Raw genomic sequence first — 20417 nt, forward strand, 5'->3', positions numbered from 1 at the left:
CACACCCTCCCGATTTGCACGAGGGTTGTGTCCCTGGGCCCCGCACATAGGCCTGCCCTGGTCTACCCCATTCTCTCCCCCCCCCATTCCCCCATTTTCCAGGTCTAAAATGACCTGCCATTCGCCAATCAAATGCATAAAATGGCCGCTGCCTGTCCCACCTGTGCAACATTATCCATGACAGTTCTTTATTTTGATTTTTTATTTGAATTTATAGCAACCTCTGTCTTAGAGATTCAAAGCATGTAAACACATTAGTCACTTTTTATTTTATTTTATACAGGACCATTTGTACAAACAGTAGAGCAACGTTAGACCTCTTCGTGGTCCAACCACAGAAACCAAATGCCAGCTGAAAAAGAAGGAACTTAGTTTCCTCTAAGAAAGCCTCAGATTTGAGTTTGGTGAAGCATCAAAGGAGATTTCATAACTGCTGAAGAACACTTGCGCACTTGAGTGCTCCTGAACCTTGCTTTCCCACAATCCACAGCAAATGAAAGAATAGAGAATTACAAAGATCCTCATCTACTATTATACATAAGTTAAAACCCATTTTGCAAAGGCTAGTGGCAACATCAACTGGAGGATTATTTATTACAAATCCATTGCATTTTATTATTTTCTAGCAATCCTGGTGGGAGAATTACAATTAGCCTTCTATTTGCTCCTATAGGCTCTCCTGTTTACTGTAATGTCAGTTTCTGTTCCCATGGAATGAGGAGCTTTAAATACTAAGTTTTGCACACACAGAGATGGATGGATGGATGGATGGATGGATGGATAGATGGATGGATGAGGAGCTATGGCCCTTCTTGCACTGCTTGTCACCCCCACCAATCTGACAACCTCACCTCCTTTTATGCCTCGCTGAGAAGGAAAACTGCAGCTTGTTTTTTGTTTTGTTCTGTTTCATTTTTTGTTTTGTTTTTTGTTTTTAACATGTAGGCTTCCTTCTCTTCATGGCAACAGCAGCCATGGAGGACATTGCCTAGAGAAGGTAGCCTAAATTTTAAAACACTGGCTTTCTTTTCTTGGTGGCAGCCATGGGTTAAAGTCAGAAAAACATGAGAGTAGTTTATTGTAGTACCATTTCACTATTTTAAAGAGAAAAGCAAACAAACGAAGAACAAAACAAGAGAAAGATCCAATAATTAAAGGGATCTTTCCTCTTGCAGGAACAGAAACTGACATGAAGAGAGAGATTACTCAAGGGGCAGTTAACAAGCTATTCTTCATTAACCTAGTAGTTGGCATCAACAGAAGGCAACAAAAAGGGACTAGTGTGCAAATTAAAAGTGTTTAAAGACGCAGATGCCTTGTAATACCTTAAATAAATTTTCATGTCCACACCTTGTATTTTATTGTAAAAATTAAAATTAAGGGCTAGTGTGGCAACAACCCAGAAGATAGGGTTTAAAAAAAAAGCAAAAGGATCTGAAATCTTAGAAGAGCATCATAAGAGCTTCATGAGGGAATTCAGATTTTAAAACCTAGGAAAATAGAGAAAAAGATCTGCTAGCAATGAAATAATAAAAATGTAGGGATCAAATAGACCTCTCTGGAGGCATGGGCGTAGCCAGGATTTTTGTTAGGGGGTCAGGACTTTTGTTAGTGTAGGGAAGAACCAATGTGATTGGTCAGTTAGTTAAGTATTTCTATTGTTTTATTTGATCTAGAGGGGGCAGCTGTCCCCCATCCCCCACCCCCTGGCTCATGCCTGGAAATGCCACTCCCAAGAAGGCCCTGTCTCAGATATCATCCTCTCCTTTTCATATGCTGGGGGCGGGGAGAACTTGCTAAATTATTGGGCTTTTTGATGAATGTTTCATTAGGTTTTGAATTTGTGAATATGAGAACTAGGTTAATCTAGCATGTTATTATAGAAGGAAGAGGGGCTAGGATGGAAGACAAGAACTCTGGCTTTTATCCCCAGCTATTTCCCCAGCTTTTATTCCCAGGGAAGACAGTGAGTTCTAGTGGGTTATGGACAAGAGCTAAAAATCGTATGGCGAGTCCTAGCTTTCTGCTGACTCACTGATGTAATACTGGCTGGATTTCATCACCTCAGTTTTAAATGAACTGGTACTGGCGATTGCTACGCCCACCCACTAGCCAGAAGTGACTGTTGGAAGGTCTGTGAGAATGAAGAGCAGAGCGAGGGAGTCATGATGATTGGCTCATGTCGAGTTCTCTTCCTGCTGGCCACACAGCTAGCAGCTCCATGGCTTTTCACAGATCCAGCCATCTATGTTGTTGCCACATGGAATATCATTCCACCAGCCTCTAGGTGTCATCTCAACACAGTCCTCCCCGTGGCCATAATTGTTCGGCTCCCCTGGACCCCACTTGCTGCATATGGAAATATAACAAATAAACAAATGGCAGAGTTAATCAGTTCTAGTGAGATAGATTCTTAGACCTTAGCGAACCCTCCCTGATGCCCAGCAGTGAATGACCAAGCCCCCTTGGATCAAAGAAGAGAAGAAATGTGTCATCTTATGTTTGGAGACTATATGCTAGCCTCTTACTGGTCCCAGTTAGTCTTTGATGAGTTTTTAATGAAAACCAGTGTAGCCTCGCTAGCTGAATTTCTGACCCTGACTCCCAGCTGGGAGACCCACACAGGGAATAGTTCTTTCAATGGGATGTCAATGTGTCCACCTTCCAAAAGCAGCCTGTCAGCAAACTCCTTCACCCATAGGCACAAAAGTAGCTAGAACTCAGCTATACAGCTGCAAATAAAATGTTTTAAGTGTATTTTAAGTGCAATATACAATGTGACACTAAATGGAGATGGTGAGCCTTATGGAAAAAAAATTAAAAAGCATTTTCAGAATGGTTTTTATATGTGTGTAGATTCCACCCAGGTTGGGTTTAAAAATGGAATAAAGTTGATGCTAGACTTACGTATAAGTTGCAGTACTTCTATCTACCCAGGTAAATTTGTTTTCTGTTTCAATGTCTTGGAGACCAATCCAGTAGTATTTTTGTTTTAGGTGTAATCCGAGAAAACTCTGAAACACAAACCACATTTAATTCTCGGAGTTGAAATGTACAGTATGGAATATACATCCTACCACAACTAGTAACACAGTGTTCTCTCAAAATGTAAGGCTGAGATGCAACATCAAGCTCACACTGCCAGAAACATGACTGACTACACGCCTCTGTATCAAACACAAGCTTTACAGGTACAAAGGCCCATGTTCAATGCCTCATTTAAAAAGCTTAAAGATATTGTGTAATTAACAGTGCTGGGAACTACCTCTCCTTGAAATCTTAATGAATCACTGCAACATAAATGTTTTAAGAAACACCAAAAGAGGGCAAATCCTCCCACAAAACAACAACAACAACAACAAGCCCAGTGACGTTCAAGCACCAGAATCACAGCAAGTTGGGTGCCAGCTGGGAAAGAAAAATTCAAAGTTGGTGAGCGGGATAGTGAGTTGGCCTGCCTGAGCCTTTAAAAGCTTACAGTATCCCAGCGGAAGGCATGGCTGGATGGCTGTCTGAAGAGCAGCACCCCTGTGAAGAGGCAAGGATATACCGCCACATTTTGTTGTGAGTCCTACTTGTGTGTATGTAAAAGCCAGTTCTGAGTGTTCCATCCTACTCTTTACTTACATTTATTCAATGACATCTGGGATATAGCTGAGATTGGCAAAATCTATCACTCACCCTAAGCATAGGGCTCACCAGAAGTAGGTGGGTAGGTTTAGCCTCCCTCAGCATCCCCGAGTTGCCATTTTCGTATATGGGGAAAATAAAAGCACAGCATTTGGAGATTGCTATGGTATAAGAAAAACCCACCCTCTTTCTCAAACACTGGCCAGCAGATACACTTCTTAAACATTGTGGTCTCAGCTTAATGTAAACACCCTGACACCTAAATGCATAAACCTCCGTCTAGATAAAGAGGCTTCAGAGAGACCCCAGGGAACTTTTGGAGGCTGTTTGGTAAGGGGCAGCCTTGCAAACAGATACTCAAGTACCTCAAACATGGGAAGGATGGGTGCAAGCAAAAGAGTACACACTGTTGTGGCCTGGTCTCCTCCTCCTCAGATGCCAAGGGACCCAGAGGGTGGCTAGGATGGGGCTGTCACAATTTCACAAAAACCTTGAATTACCTGCTCTTTGTCATCATTGATAATAACCAAAAGGGCACGTTCATCCTCACACGCCTTCCTGGCATGAGACCATGGTCCAGGCTTTACTTGAAAACTGTAGCATGATCCTTTGTTGAACAACCAGCCCTTTGGACAAACTTGGCAGGTTGAAGCTATAATGTAATAGCAGAGACATTAAAACAACCAGATCACAAACAGAACACCCTTCTACAGATGTTTATGTTCATTATTAGCAGTGCTGCCAAAAATTGTAATCACACAGTCCATACTACATCCTTCCTAACTCTGATCCATCAAAATTGTAGAACTGTTTGTAATTAAAATTGAGATTTATTATCAGTCCTTTTCTCTTTTCTGCACCTTTGCAGCTTATGTGGTTAAAACATGCTCAGATGATGCTTCCTTTAATTACTCAAAGAAAAGAAAAATTAATTTGTCTGCATATGCTCAGAATACTTTTACTATAATAACTCTATAATGCTTTGCCAAAGGAACCTATCCATTTAAGTTTGGATACAAAACTATGGAACAACCAATCACCTTGAAAGAATCTGACATGTTAATTTGTATCCACCACATTAATTTGTGTTACGACCAATCAGAGGATGGATCATGCCCAATTCTGAATCACAACAGGGTCACTTTGTCCCTCACTAATTACCGTACTTTTCGCTCCATAACACACATTTTTTTCCTCCTAGAAAGTAAGGGGAAATGTCTGTGCGCGTTACAGAGCGAATGGGAGCGAATGCCTATGGATGGCGGGGGGGCGGGGATCTGCTGCAGTCGTGAGCAGAGGATCCATGGTTCCCTTTCCTTCCCTCCTCCGTGGCTCGCTTTGAAACAGCAAAGCGGGAGAAGAGCCACTGAGTGGGGAGGAGAGAGGGACAGAGAGCCTGCTTCTTTAAAGGAGCAAAGCAGGAGAGGAGAGGAGCTGCTTACACGAGTGTAAGCAGCTCCTGTCCGGTTGGCTCCTTTAAAGCAAGCAGGCTCTCTGTCCCTCTCTCCTCCCCACTCAGCTCGCTAAATAGCAGGAAAGATTTTCAGCTCGCTAAGCCGGAGGGGGGGGGGAGGAGGGAGAGAAGCAGAGCCTGCTTGCTTTAAAGGAGCAAAGCGGGAGAGGAGAGGAGCCTTCTCCCCTTAAACCCCTCTTCTGCATTATTAGCAGCATCCTTCTCCACCCACCCCACGCGTGCTCCTTGTCCCTTGAGTGCTTTTCCTTCCCTCCCCACTTAAAAGGTTGTTACAAAGCACAGATCCACATGGATCCTCAGGATTTTTGCACTGGGTCACCCCAAATTCACCATCAGATCACATAGCATGTCCATGGCTACAGTTTGCACCAAAAAAATCACGTTGCCTGGGGCCGCAGTGGTGCAAAAACGTGGTTACAAACATGGATCCACATGGATCCTCAGGATTTTTGCATTGGGCTACCCCAAACTCACCGTCAGATCACGTCTGTGGCCACAGCATGAACCACAAAAATCATACATCCACTGTTTCGTTTAGAATATTTTTTTTCTTGTTTTCCTCCTCTAAAAACTACGTGCGTGTTATGGTCGGGAGCGTGTTATAGAGCGAAAAGTACGGTATCATCACATCATATGGGTCCCAAGGCCAATATGATCTTTCTGTCCCTGGTTTTCCACAGCATAGGAGTGAGCACTGTATCTGAAGGAATAAGACATTGGAAGTTCTTCCACCAGCTTCCAGGGATCTATTATCTCCCTAAGCCACTAGTTTTTCCTTTGTGGCCATCTTGCACATTCCCTTCTGTTGCGCTGCTTTTCTCTGTCTCAGTGCCCTCCTTGCTCTTCTTGCTTTCTTTCTCAGTCTCTATGTCCGCTTTCTTACCTCTGGCTGCGTACACATCATACATTCAAAGCACATAATGTCCCTCAAATAATCCTGAGAACTGTAGCTTACACCTCACAGAGCTACTATTCCCAGCACCCTTATCATATGACAGTTCCCAGAATTCTTTGGGAGATGTCAAGTGGTTTACATGTGTGGTGTGTACACAGCCTCTCCCTCTATCCTCCTGTTGCCTGCAGTCACGTTCACGTCTTTGCCTTGATTCTTCCCCTTCTATCAGTGTTTCTTTCTGGCTCCACCCTGCTTTAGACTCCCTTCTGGCTGTGTTTCAGTTTTTCTCACATCTCTTCTCACTTGCCCACCGTGGGACCACCTGTTGCTCCTTCACCTCCACTGCCTTTATTAGGCTGCAGATTGGGCATCTCCGCATCTTCTGAAGTGTTGATCTGTCCAGCCCACAGCAGTCTGCCCCGCTTGCCTCCCTGACTTACATTAGCTCAGGGGCAGAAGAAGTCTCGTGTCTTACCATTAATCTTCAGTAGTGCATCCTCTATCTTATCAATTTCAGCCGAGGAACGGCTGCTGTCTCTAGATAGTTCACGCAGCTTTTCATTCCCTAGGGGGGAAAGGGGAGTTAAATGAGAGGTGAATTTGGTCTGGAAAAGGAAAAGTTGCAGAAACAGTCATTCAGAAAGAATGATCATTGAGAAGTATGGCAAGTAGAGCTCAGGTTACTGACTTGACACAGGGAACACACCATAAATTTAAGTAGGAGAAATTCAAACTCTGTAAGAACTCCTGCTTTTGAGATTCCCTAAGGGTAGGGATGTCAGAGAATTCTGATGATAAAAGAAATAAGAGCAGAAATTGCCAATATTTCCTTATTCATCCCATGTCCAGAATGGAAACCAATCCAGCAAATACAACTGGCACTCTTGTTGTTTCTTTCAGTCTGCAGACAATATGTAAATGATTACACCCAGCCTCCTGCATTTGCATTGTGTTTACTTTACACTAAAAATAATAGTGTGGAATAATGCAATGGTAATGTCACTTATAGGGACGCAGGTGGCGCTGTGGGTTAAACCACAGAGCCTAGGACTTGCCGATCAGAAGGTCAGCGGTTCGAATCCCCGCGATGGGGTGAGCTCCCGTTGCTTGGTTCCAGCTCCTGCCAACCTAGCAGTTTGAAAGCACGTCAAAGTGCAAGTAGATAAATAGGTACCGCTCTGGCGGGGAGGTAAACGGCGTTTCCGTGCACTGCTCTGGTTCGCCAGAAGTGGCTTAGTCATCCTGGCCACATGACCCGGAAGCTGTACGCCGGCTCCCTCGGCCAATAAAGCAAGATGAGCGCCGCAACCCCAGAGTCGGTCACGACTGGACCTAATGGTCAGGGCTCCCTTTACCTTTACCTTTAATGTCACTTACATAATTTACATGATTACTTAAATTATTAAAAGTACATAATGTTGCCTAGTGGAAATCGAGACAAGTAATATAGCTTTTGGCAGAAAATGAACTGCAGTGGAACAGAAGCAGTGCTGTGTGCAAGGAATACAGCATGGAATCGAAAATGTTGCCTGAAGACAGTTCCGCCCATTCCCTTCTTTTCCCAGCAGAAACAAAGAATACTTACCATTCTTCTGTGACTCCTCATATTTAGTTTCCAGTGCCTTCAGGGCCTTACTTAGCTCAGATTCTAAAAGAAAGCCACAGATAACAGCTACTTTCCAATCTCTGCATTTGGCAAAAGGGTACTGTTAAGTTCTCTACACTTCGCTGAGAAAGACGTCCTATGGTAGTACCATAGAACTGAGTGCAATCACATAAGAAAATATTGGGAAATTACTGTATCTTTGTAAGCAGAACTGATATTACACATATATGAAAAGAGCCTAGTGGAAGAAAATCAACTGCTGCAGCAGGCAGCACAACCATTGTCCCTTCTTCAGGTCACCCAAAACAACAGCATCAATGCCTCTGTCTGTCCCATACTCAACAAGGTCAGCAACTCTCTCCAACATACATCCCTGCAGAATCCTGATTTCAGATCCCACCTTACAGGTGAATTTCCCAGGCAGCAAAACTATCAAACTTAAGAAACACATATTAAGGTAGCATTAGCTTCTGCTGAGAAAAATATTTTTATGAGTTATGTTAGGGATTTATACCATGCCCTTCAGGAAATTTCTCCAATCATCTCTAGCTATCAAGCAATCAGTCTAATGAAGGATGGTCACCTGACATCCGTAACAGTACTTAGTGAGGATTGGAGGAAGGAAAGTCAGTAGCAACTAGAGATTGTCGAGAGGTGAGGGAGAAAATAGGAACACCAGCAGGGGTGACAGTCAAGTCAATGCATACCAGATGAAGAGTGACTAGAATGAATCTCCTCTAGCCGTTTCTCCATCTTGGAGCCTAGAAAAGACAGAATTCAGTTACTCAGGAGGCACTCATTCAGTTTCTATGTGTTGAGCAACATGGCCATGCTTCTGAGTTGAACAGTTCTTCTGGAGTATCAGGAGGTACATAGGAGGAACATGCAGTTTTTTTGAAGAGGTGAGAAGTTTCGATTTGTCAAAAGGATCAGAGAGTAAAAGAGATCTGCTTCTCTAGTAATACATTCTTAGGAGATCCAGACTACCTCAGTTCAAGGTGGGCAGAGTAGCGCAGAAGGCCTAACTAACTTGCCTCCTCTGTGCATTATGAGTTCCTAGTACCTTGCATGACCATGGCACACTGCTCTTATGCCAATGCACTCTTTGTCAATGAAGTCAACTAGCAAAGACCATAAGGTATGAAGCACTCTGCAGGCTTTCGATGGACTGCAAGGACTGGAAGTACTAAAACTGCTCCCGTTCCGTCTGATTCACACAGGTGCATATGCATCGCTCAGTGACTGGTTGCAGATGAACATACTAACTGCCTCCATTGACAGAGGCATTGTGTTTGAAGTGAAGGGCAATTGCATTAAAACTCCACCTCTGATGTTTCCTAGAGTATTTGTTTCACACAAGCGAGTTGCCACTTGATGTTGCAGTTTGGGTGTGATGAGCCTGCATGCATGAATGTGCCCACTGAGATGTCCAGAAGGGCTCAGCTTAGAAAAAGTTTTGTTGCTCCACTTAGAAATTCCTTTTTAAGACAGCACCCCCCCCACACACACACACAAATGAACATTAATATAGTCCTCCCCTCACAGTAAGGGTTATAACTTTTTATTGTGGATAACATTTTTACTGCTATCTCTCCCTACCCCTGCCCAATACAATTTTGTATTGGGAGTTTGTCAAGTTCTACTTCATTATTGACAGACTGAATTAATTAAAGAATGAAGTGGGCTATGGGGATGTTCTGAAAAACCGTAACTGCAGAAAGTAAAACCTTAGGCTTCAAATACAGAGGAACTAAAGTAATAATTGTGGGTTGCATCCAATGTGAATTCTACTCAAAGTAGACCCTCTGAAATTAATGGGGATGTCACATAGAGGAGGGAGAAAGGTTGTTTTCTGCTGCTCCAGAGAAGCGGACACGGAGCAATGGTTCCAAACTACAAGAAAAAAGATTCCACCTAAACATTAGGAAGAACTTCCTGAGAGTAAGAGCTGTTCGACAGTGGAATTTGCTGCCAAGGAGTGTGGTGGAGGTCTTTAAGCAGAGGCTTGACAACCATATGTCAGGAGTGCTCTGATGGTGTTTCCTGCTTGGCAGGGGGTTGGACTCTATGGCCCTTGTGGTCTCTTCCAACTCTATGATTCTATGATTCTATGACTCACTTATATCCTCTGGTCTCCATGGGTCTGAATAGGACTGAATGCTGTGTAACCCTGAATTTTAGAACTCCTTTTTACCTATTTCCTCTCCTTCAGCCATTCCATCCTGAACGTCTTTATCAGGATGGCTAGAGAGCCAATTGTACGTACATATTATTAAAGGCCCCTCTTTAAAAACTGACTTCTAGATATAGGGGTAGGAATGAGACAGAAGCAATTAACCATTTGAAAAAGCGAAACTGAATGGTTACCGTTTGTTAGCAGCATGGACTGATTGGCACGCAGCTGTTCTAGTTGCGTGGACATCTCCAAACCTGAAACAATACGAAGGTCTGGTCACTGTCATTGAACCTAAGGAGTTTATAGAAAGAGCAGTCTTTATCTTCACTTAGGCACAGCCAGCATTACCATTTGACAACGATAGGTGGCTGTTTCCTGGAGAAGATAGGAAAGACCACACTGTTTGGGGACTTTTCTTTTCTTTTTATTTTAAAAAGAGATTGCTCCCAACTAGTGCTAGTAAACAGACATTTATTGTAGAGTGGAGTATACTGAGCACATTCCAACTGATTGTCTTCTTCAGGAACAAGCCAGTTTTCTGGCGAGATCTTACCAGAAGCTGCCACCACACTACCCTGGTGGCAGCAGGTGTGGGCAGGGCACCCTCACAGCGCCACCCTGCAAGTTTCCGCTGCCTGAGGTGTTTGCTTCAGTCCGCCTTATAGGCGGGCCAGCCCTGATGATACGAATATTCAGCGTATTTGATAGCATAATAAACTTCTGGTTTCTAGCACCAGTTTAAAGTCATCTCTGTTTCTGGTGTGTGGTTTTTTCATGGTGCTGGGGAGAGGTCAGTGGGCTCGGTGGGGAGGCTCAGCCAACTTGAAACTCCTCGTCCTTGTCATAAACAAAAGAGAGAGTTCATTCACCACACCTCAGTTACATTAGGAGGTTATCAGGTTCATCAATGAAGCAACACTTTGCCTTATAAAAGTCCTGCTTCCTGGTCCTCTGAAGAGCAATATCTCCTATGCATGCTTCAGGATGTTTTGGGCATATCAGTGCATAAGCAGCTTTCCCTTACATCAAACTGATCATCAGTTTTCAGTCAAGGATTTAAAAAGTAAGCATTTTTTAAAATTGCAATGTTTCTACAATGTTCTAACAAACATTAAAGGTAAAGGGACCCCTGACAGTTAAGTCCAGTCGCGAACGACTCTGGGGTTGCGGCGCTCATCTCGCTTTAACAAACATTACTGAAACACTATAATTTAGGGGTTTGGTTTCCATGATTTGGGAATATTTTGAAAGTAAAATTCAAGGGAGAATCTGGTTCTAAATAGTAACCCAAACATATTTTGACAATCAGGAGATAAATTCAATGATTTTAAAAGTGCTCCAGTGCAAGGGCTTTCTAACTGTAGCCCGCAGGCCAACTGAGGTCCATATGCTTAATTCAGGTGGTCTGTGGCATGTCTGTGAAGAACACTTACAATTTGAATTCTCTGGAATTCAATCTGTAATATAGTAAAATACAATTAAAAATCATACAGCATCTAGTACTGTGTGTTACAATGGCCACAAAAGGTGGAACAATCATCTAGTGGTCCACCAAGAACTCCGACAATCTTCAAGTGACCTGTGACCAGGGGGAGAGTTTGGGAACCACTGTTGCAAACTCTAGTTTATCCCACTACTGCTCTCTGTGCTCTCCCTGCAACCCTCTCCCCCCCCAACCCTCGGCCCGGCATGTCTTTCAGACTTCACATAAACAAAGCAGCCATTGACTGCAGAATTCATACTTTTTGAAATCAAAACAGCAGAGATTATGGTCCACAGCAGAAATGAGGCAGCAGTCACAATGAAAAGGACGGATATGGATGTTTCGTTTGAACCACACCTGCAATGTTGCAGCAGGAAACCACCTGTGGACAGCAAAAACATTGTGTGAATTATTTGCAGTGGTAGGAAGTGAAAATTCATAAGGGTGGAGCTAGGCAGGGCTGGCCCTAGGCAGTTTGCTGCCTGAGGCAAGGGACAAAATGGCACCACCACCTGACTGAGAAAGCAGTGATAAAATATTCAGGCAAGGACAAAAGGCATTGGAAACACAAGGTGATAGCAAATGCTCCTAAACAGTCACGCAGTCACAGGCTGTTTATGTGAATCCAAAGTTTATTGCATTTTGTGTGGCCCAACACTCTGAATGATGAATGAAAGTCCCTTATATTTTCCTGGAAGTCCTGTGAGAAATTCAACGGTGTCCCTGTCCATCCCTCACAAGTCCTAATACTTTCCTTGGGGACACTTCATGCACCTTTTCAAACAGCAAATTCTCTCCAGGAGTAACTTCTATGGTAAGGTACTTCACTTCTGGAAGATGGGCATTCTGACTTTTCTAAAAAGGCACTGCTCAGTCCGACAGATTTAGCTATGCTATGTTCCATTTCACACTGATTATCTCTTTCAAACTTCTGAGGTGGGGAAACATTGGCAATGGCCGCTAATCTTTGAGCAATATGTTTACAGCCCACAGTGCTGCTGGTCAAATATGAAACAAGAGCAACAGAAATGTACCATTTCACTGTCAGATTACCCTAGCTCCTTCTAACTTCCTTGTAAACAGTACTTCTGAGCCACAGAAGATGCAGGTGCACACAAGGCCTAACTCTACATGCCTAACCGGGGGGGCGGGGGGGCGGGGCAGATGAGTTCTTGGTTTTTGAAAAGCACAAGTTAGTACTAAACCAGTTATACGCATCTGGTTTCACTGAGCCACAAATAGCCATCTTGCTTCAAGCACCAAGATGCTGCTGTGAATATAAGGTCAAGGGAAGCTGCCTCACGCTGGGGTCAGGCTCTTTGGGATACAGTAGACTACTCAGAGAACCTACAATATTGGGCAGCATATAAATATCTTAAATGAATAGACTGTCAGGCTGTGTGCACATTATACCTGTAATGAAGCTGTGTACAGGCTATACCTTCAAATCATATCTGTAGCACATTCTTTCCCTCAAAGAATTCTGGGTACTGTAGTTTACCCCCAAACAGAGTTACAATTCCCAGCAACCCTTAAGAAATGGCAGTGCCCAGAATTCTTTGTTGGAAAGAATGTGCTTTAAATATACATTACATGCACAGTCAAAGTCCCTCTCCCCAGAAAAAAAGTCTGGAGATCTTCAGTTTGAAGGTGGGGTGAGTAGGATGGGGCAAGGGCAGGATATAGATGTCAAATAGATCATTCTCAGCACCTTCGTCAAACTTCAATTCCCAGTGTGCACCACACTCAGCACCCTCCTAAATCTTGTTGATTCCAGTCAAAGAGCTTCCTTCTGCCTGTCCTCTGGCCCTTTCCCCCAAGCTGTTGAAATCAGGAAGCAGCTGTTTCCCCCCACAACATGAAACTCTCTCTCTAGGAGCAAAACCGCAAAGGGAAGGGAAGAGCAGGAAGCCAGCTGTGCACCCAGCGACTGGCTCATGCAATAGCCAGGCCTCTGCCTCTGTGAGCCATTGCGCAAGGAAGTGCCACCCAGCTGCAATCACAAGATACTGCTGTGGGCAGAGGAAAACAGGAAACAGCCTTGAGGTCTAGTCCAGCATCATCTAGCACCCAGGAGCATTCCTGGGTCCTGGCAGAGGTTGTTTTCCCCATCACCTGCAAACAGATCCTTTAAAAGGATACTAGAAATGGTCCACTGAGCCATGGTGCCTCCCTCATACTACCATCCTCTAGAATTCAGCGGTTCTCAACCTGTGGGTCCCCAGATGTTGTTGGACTACAACTCCCATCATCCCTGAGCTCTGGCCTTGCTAGCTAGGGGTGATGGGAGTTGTAGTTCAACAACATCTGGGGACCCACAGGTTGAGAAAGGCTGCTCTAGATGCTCAGCCAGCCTCTGGTACATACTTTGCTGGTCATAGATAGCTCAGTTGGTAGAGCATGAGACTCCTAATCTCAGGGTTGTGGGTTAGAGCCCCACGTTGAGCAAAAGATTCCTGCAATGCAAGGGGTTGGACTAGATGAACCTCGTGGTTCCTTCCAACTCTACAAAAAAAATAAATTTGGGATTCTCTCATTTTCACTCAATAAAATCACCATTTTATAGTTCAAAGTGGGAAAAATGAATACAGTAAATGGGCAGAAGTACAAAAAATCACAAAATGTTTAGGGGTATGTGTACCCCTGCATCCCCCCCCCCCAAAAAAAAAGCACTGTATGCTTCTATGTTTTATTTATATTCCACCTTTCCTCCGAGGAAATCAAGGTGGCAAATGTGGTTTTCCCCTCCCCATTTTATCCTCACAACAACCCTGTGTGGTAGGTTAGGATAAGAGATATGGACAGGCCCAACGTCACCCAATGAGCATCATGGCTGAGTGGACATTTGAACCCTGGCCTCTCAGGTCCTAAGCCAACATTCTAACCAATACACCACCCTGGCTCTCAATCATCAGTCACAGTTCTGACTTCACTCATTGACTAAAAATGCCGAGGGGCAGGAAAAACTAAGCTGGCTTATCTTACAGAAAGTGCTTAGAAGGCTGTACAGTTGCACCTTGGTTCTCGAACATTCTGTTCGACTTCCAAAAATGTTTGAAAACCAAGGCACAGCGTCCAATTGGCTGCAGGAGCTTCTGGCACTCAAGCGGAAGCCGCGTTGGATGTTCAGCTTCCAAAAAAGTTTGGAAACCGGAACACTTCCGGGTTTTCAGCATTTGGGAGCCTAAATGTCCGAGTACCAAGGCGTTTGAGAGCCAAGGTATGACTGTATATATATTTTGCTGTATAGATTTGGCTGCATACATATCATACCCAGCAAGTGTCCTGGGAAAACCAGGACATCCTGTTTTTTATCGCAAGAGCACAGCAGTCATTTTGGTTGCTATGATCTCCCATGATTTTGCCCTGATAAAAGCACTTTTTCAGGGCCATGACCTTGTGCGGTGCCCTAACACACATGTTTTTGGGTGCCGTGCCTGAAAAAAAGGCACCTTTGGGGGGGGGAGGAAGAACTGTGGTGTGAAATCATGGAAGATTACGACAACCAAAATGGCCACCATGCTCCCGCAATAAAAAACGGGAAGATGGCGGCCTGGATTTTGGCTTCAAAATGTTGGTGGGTATGATATGCCATACATTTAAAGCCCATTTGAAGTCCATGGCTCCTCCCTCAAAGAATCCTAGGAACCATTAGTTCACCCACACAGAGCAACAATTCCCAACACTCTTGACAAACTACAGATACCAGAATTCTTAGGCGAAGGTCCTGTGACTGAAATGTATGCTATGTGTACAGTCCTTCCTTCTAGCAAGGCTAAAGGCTTAATTTAAAAGACAAAGAAAGTTCAGAGTCTTGGCCCCTTGCAGGCACCATTATAAATCCAGCCATCCCCATGGGTGCTAAGTTGGTGTCTGAACTATTCTACTTCAGACTATAAATGGCAGCTCACATTATTTAATGCTTTTCCATACTAATAAATAAATAACACACACACACAGACAGACAACCAGCATGCAAGACAGAAGGCTAGGCCAGAAACCTTCACTCCCTGGCCTCCGGCTTACATATTTTTTTATTTGTTTCATATCAAAGAGAACTCAGCCACATGAATCCCTTCTGCAGTCTGAAGATGCACAAGTTTACCACCAAATGGAGAACTAGGCCAACATGGAGAAGATAGAATTAAGGTTTGTAAAGCACTTGGCAGAACTGGTTGTTTTAGCTGCAGCTATGTAGTACGAGCTCCAGGTGCCCTTGACAGGTGCATGCCCTCCAGAGGGATTTACATGCATGCCAGGGAGTGGGTGCATGCACCAGAGGTGGGTGGGCACATCGGGGGGCAGAGCATGGAAGGATCCCTCAGTGGCACCCCAACCTTCGCTGCCGACACCACTGGAGTGACCCCGCCTCTCCATGGAGTCAAGTATGGCCATTCTGCACCACCTGCCCGCCTGTGCAGGGGAGAGCTCAACCAGTTCACATGGCATTTTGGGTGCTCCTCTCCATGAGTGTTGCTTCCTCCAATGCCAGGAGAGAAGAACCGGGCCAGACTGAGCTGGAGACACCTGCCAGGGGCGCCTGCTTCGTGCCCCCTCAAAAATCCATGCCTGGGGGCACAGGCTTGCTGCCACCCCACAGACTGCACCCCTGTTTAGCTGAGGATTTCTCAGGCCATGAATGCCCACTCTCACAGCATGGGCAGCTTGCAAGTGGCTATTTGGACGCTTATACAGTGGTACCTCGGGCTACATACGCTTCAGGTTACATACACTTCAGGTTACAGACTCCGCTAACCCAGAAATATTACCATGTTGGCTACGCCTATATTAAAGGATAATATCAGCTGAAAGAAGGTACACGTCAGACCACATTGGTCACCTGGAGAAGGAAAAGCACAGGTCCAGGAGGTTTTGCCTTTGCAACCCGTTATTCATCTCTAAATCAGGATAAACATCATTCCACAGAAAACCCACTTGACTTTGCTCTGATCCAGAGGTAAACAGTGGGTTCCTCCCTGGGGAAAGTGGTGGGTCAAGCAGGTGAGCCCTAAGTCAACCCTAAGTCATGGAGATGGAATCATTGCTCACTCAACCATTTTAGCCAAAACTGTTGGATTTGAAACTGGTCTGTAATTCCCAAAATCACCAAGCTGAGAGGAGGCTTCTTCAGTAAAGGTGTAACTACTGCCCCTCTCAAAACAGATTTCTTGCAATGGTCTTCTTGCAGAAAAGCACTGACCACAACCAAGATAAAATCTGAATAATTTATCCTGCTAGAGAAAACTATAATTCTAAATTTTTGGAGCTGGTTGGCTAGAGTACTGATACTGATTTGGGAGGCTGAACTTGCTTGGGAACTAGTAGTACCTGGCTGGCTTTATTTCGTGTGTGCATCCACCTTCTGCTTATCATCTTCATAACAGCTAACAACATAAATAACTATCTGCCTCTTACCTGCTTGGCCTATCTATTTTAAATTGTGGCATGGGGGGGAGCTGCAACTCCCCCCCCAATGCCACTGTGGGTGGCACACACTCTAGGGAGCGTTTCCTGCTCACAGCAGCATCGGGGTGTGTGTATGCAACTCTCCCCGACGCCACTGTGGGCGGCGGGCACTCTAGGGAGCATTTCCCACCTGCAGCGACATGGGGGGGGGAGCGGCTGCCCACTTTGCCAGCCCCCAGCAACGACCCTGCTGGGGTGATGGTGCACGTGCCCACAGAGAGGGCTCTGAGTGCCCACTCTGGCATGGGTGCCATAGGTTCGCCACCACTGCTATAGAGGCTGGCAGTCACTTCCTCTCTATCTCCAACAAATCAATCCCTTTCCCCCAAAAGTCAGGTTTTTAATCAGAGTGGTGATGGTTCCTGGGCCCACTCTGGCATGCGTGCCATAGGTTCGCCACCACTGCTATAGAGGCTGGCAGTCACTTCCTCTCTATCTCCAACAAATCAATCCCTTTCCCCCAAAAGTCAGGTTTTTAATCAGAGTGGTGATGGTTCCTGAGCCCATTCTGCAGCTGGTAATCACCTGCTTTTCTTGATGAGAAGCTTTCCATTTTCTCGTTGATTTCCACGTTCTCGGGTTCTTCGCACCTCCTGTAGATTCCACCTTGTGCCATCCCCTGTTGGTCTCTGTCTCAATCTCTGCTGTCGGCTACTTTAATACCATCAAAGATTTTGTGGACTTTTCTCAGGAAAGGAAATGCATGCAACCAACCAACCACCCTTCCTCTTTTTACTTCTCTTGGCTGTCACTTCTGCATTGAAATTCTTGGAAATCTTCATGTAAGGATCTGCACTGTAAGGCACTGATTCACAGGGCATCCTCAGAAATGATGGTTAAGCTCATCCATTGTAAGTGATGCCAACCCAATATTGTCCTGAACAACTCCTGCAGCTAAAGAGGCCTGTCTATAAAGATCCTCCAGCCACTGGTATTCCGTAGGGATGGTGATCCTATAGTTGGGGACTGGCATGCTGATTCAGACACCTACAAACCACAGGCAGATGACAACTGTAGGCGTCTCCATTCTGATTATTGCTAGTCCAAAATGCTCCAGCAGTATCTACAACAAGAGAGGGGAACCTTTGGCTCCCTGACGTTGCATGACTTTAACTCCCATCATTCCCAGCCAACAAGACCAATGGTCAGGGTTGGTGGGAGTTACAACCTCCATAACCTGAAGGCCATAAGGAAGTCACCTGGTGTCATGGTTTTCTTGCCTTTGGGGATGCGGGTGAGGACTCTGGAGCAGAAAGGGAATGGACCTCAAGGCCAGCCCCAGAAATACATTGTCAGGAGCTGGAGTCATGGGTCCAGCAATAAAACAAAGAAACCAAAATAGCCTAGTGATCACAGCAACTCTTCCCAGTAGGTCTTGTCCCAATGAAGCAGTTGTGAGGACTGAGGGTCCTCCCCTTCCCACCGCTCTCTAAGGCTCCGCTCCCGAGTCCTTCCCCATCAGCCTAAGACTCTGTTGTCTTGTCTCTTGTTGCTCTTCCCTCTTTATTTCTCTGTGTGGTCTGGGAGACCAGGGGGAGGGGAGTTGGTCGCAGCAGGAGAGAGAAACTAGGGAGTTTCTTCAGCAGCCTGCCCCCACTCTGCCTCTTGATCCTGCTCAGCTTCTGCCTCTGCTTCTGGGCAGCTCTCTGCTACAGCCTCTTCCTGCTCACTAACCCTGCTACCTCTTCAGTTTCTGACACCTTCTTCTCCCAATCTGCCTCCTCTTCTTCCTCTGACCTCTTATCATCATCCCACCACCAATCCCCTGGCTCTGAGCTTCCTTCCCATGAGGGTTCCTTTGGGAGCTCCCCAGCTGGTGATACCTCCCACCCCTTCTCTGCATCCAGACAGTCCATGACACACATGCAGTCTTGGATTCCATCTGACCTTAAACATCATCACACCAAGTCTCTTTGATCCATTGTACTCTTAATGGCTATCGTCTCACATAGGAAACTAGCCTGGTTTAAGCAGCTTTGAACCATGCTAATTCCAGGGATTACGTGTCTAGCACACAATTTAGCACCCGAAGCCTTAATTAAATGCTAACACATGTTAGGTCCAGAGATTATAGTGGTCTAGCACCCACAAGCTCATAACACTCTTTTATCTAATTTTGTATTAATTCCTACAAATTCAATTTTCTATATAACTTTTATATCATGCATAATTCTATTTCATATCATTTAATTTTATTAAGATATGTATATCGACTGCTCCCCACCTCAGTGGGGAGCGCTTTTTGCGGGGTCGCATACAGCCCCTTGATCCTACACGATCCCCGGCAATGCAGCCTGTCTTCGCCTCCCCAATCTGGATACCTGGAGGTTCCTGCCCAACCTCAGACAGTTAGCCAACCCCAGCTGGGGAGGTGTTGCCAGGGGAGTTGAACAGGTAGGGTTAGGACCTCCCTGCACACACAATAGGGGGTGGAACTTACCTGGAAGTCCTCAGTCGGCTCCAGAGCTTCTCCCACCCTGCTCTCCCTTAGTTTACGCTTTCCTTTTGCAGGTTAACGTCTTCTTTACAGGTATGCGGGCGCTGCTACAGTCATTGATGGTTGCTGTTGAAGGACCGGCAAGGAATTTCCCTGCATTGGCAGGTTTTGCCTTCCCCGTAGCAAAACGTCACAACTTTGGCGGTTTCAGACCTTGGGCGGAATCCTTTAATCTATCTTCCCTAAATGGGGGGGGGGCATGAAGCGGTGACCCATGCCCCCCCCTGCAGCGGCAATCCCAGGGTTCCCCGTTAAAGGGGTTGCGTGGAAGGGAGTCACTGTTAGGTTGTCAATGCTCTCCCCTACGTTACGGCGAAATGGGGGACGGGCTCTCTGCTTAAACATACGTTTTCCAGAGCCAACCCAATCCCCACACAGTTTGGATAACCCTGATGTTCCCCAGATTCCCGGACCAGGACTGGGAGGGATAAACGCCCAATGCCTAAGCCAAGGTCTCCCTACATCTGAAGGTTTAATAAAGTTGTGGCCAATTTTAATCCCATAACATATTGTCATGAGTCATTATTCCTCACGGGGGTCGCCTGGGGTCAGGGGGGTCTCCGCCTGGCCACGCAATAATAAATCAAGCAATTACTTTCAGTTACCCAATAATAATAATAATAATAATAATAATAATAATAATAATAAATCACAGACTACTGACTATAAGGTTTACTCCCTGTGCCACTTAATTGCTACTGAGAGAAATTGAACCTTGATTGAAATCCAATGAATATTATTATTATTATTATTATTATTATTATTATTATTTATATACTGCCCTATACCCGGAAGTCTCAGGGCAGTTCACAGAACAAAATCAAAATATAAAATCACAAAATATATAATCAAAATAAAGACAATAACCCCCCCCAAAAAACCACATTTTAAAAGAGAATAGGGTGTCCACACTTCCACTTGTCCCATGTCTAGAAAGCATGAGTCCGAGAGGTTTCCCACTTGTCCCCTGCTTTCTAGACATGGATCCAAGGAGTTTTGCCTTTGCCCCACTGTTTCCCCCAGAAAACCGGCTCTTTAGATTTAGAGTTAAATTGGAGCAAATATCAATCCAGAGAAAACCCAACTGATGTTTGCTTTTATACAACAGTAAGCAGTGGGATTAGCTGTGGTGATCTTTGTTTTCGTGTGTGAGTGGGGTGGGTGTTTTGGATCAGGTTAGCCATATTGAT

The 20417-nt window shown here is 45.0% G+C and overlaps 1 protein-coding gene across 1 annotated transcript; it reads right to left on the bottom strand.

Annotated features, from left to right (window-relative positions):
- Nucleotides 1–246: 246 nt before the first annotated feature.
- LOC307210376 (C-type lectin domain family 4 member G-like) lies at nt 247–17407 on the bottom strand. Its single transcript, XM_079966243.1, has 9 exons — nt 17256–17407; nt 11524–11646; nt 9973–10035; nt 8313–8366; nt 7585–7647; nt 6475–6564; nt 4131–4282; nt 2908–3014; nt 247–2349 (listed from the first exon to the last, which is right to left on the bottom strand). Exons 1-9 carry the CDS (start codon nt 17344–17346, stop codon nt 2211–2213), a joined length of 882 nt encoding a protein of 293 aa, XP_079822369.1. The 5' UTR covers nt 17347–17407; the 3' UTR covers nt 247–2210.
- Nucleotides 17408–20417: the final 3010 nt, after the last annotated feature.

The sequence above is a fragment of the Podarcis cretensis genome, assembly GCF_951804945.1.
Source record: "Podarcis cretensis genome assembly, chromosome: 2".
In the NCBI taxonomy this organism is placed as follows: Eukaryota; Metazoa; Chordata; class Lepidosauria; order Squamata; family Lacertidae; genus Podarcis; species Podarcis cretensis.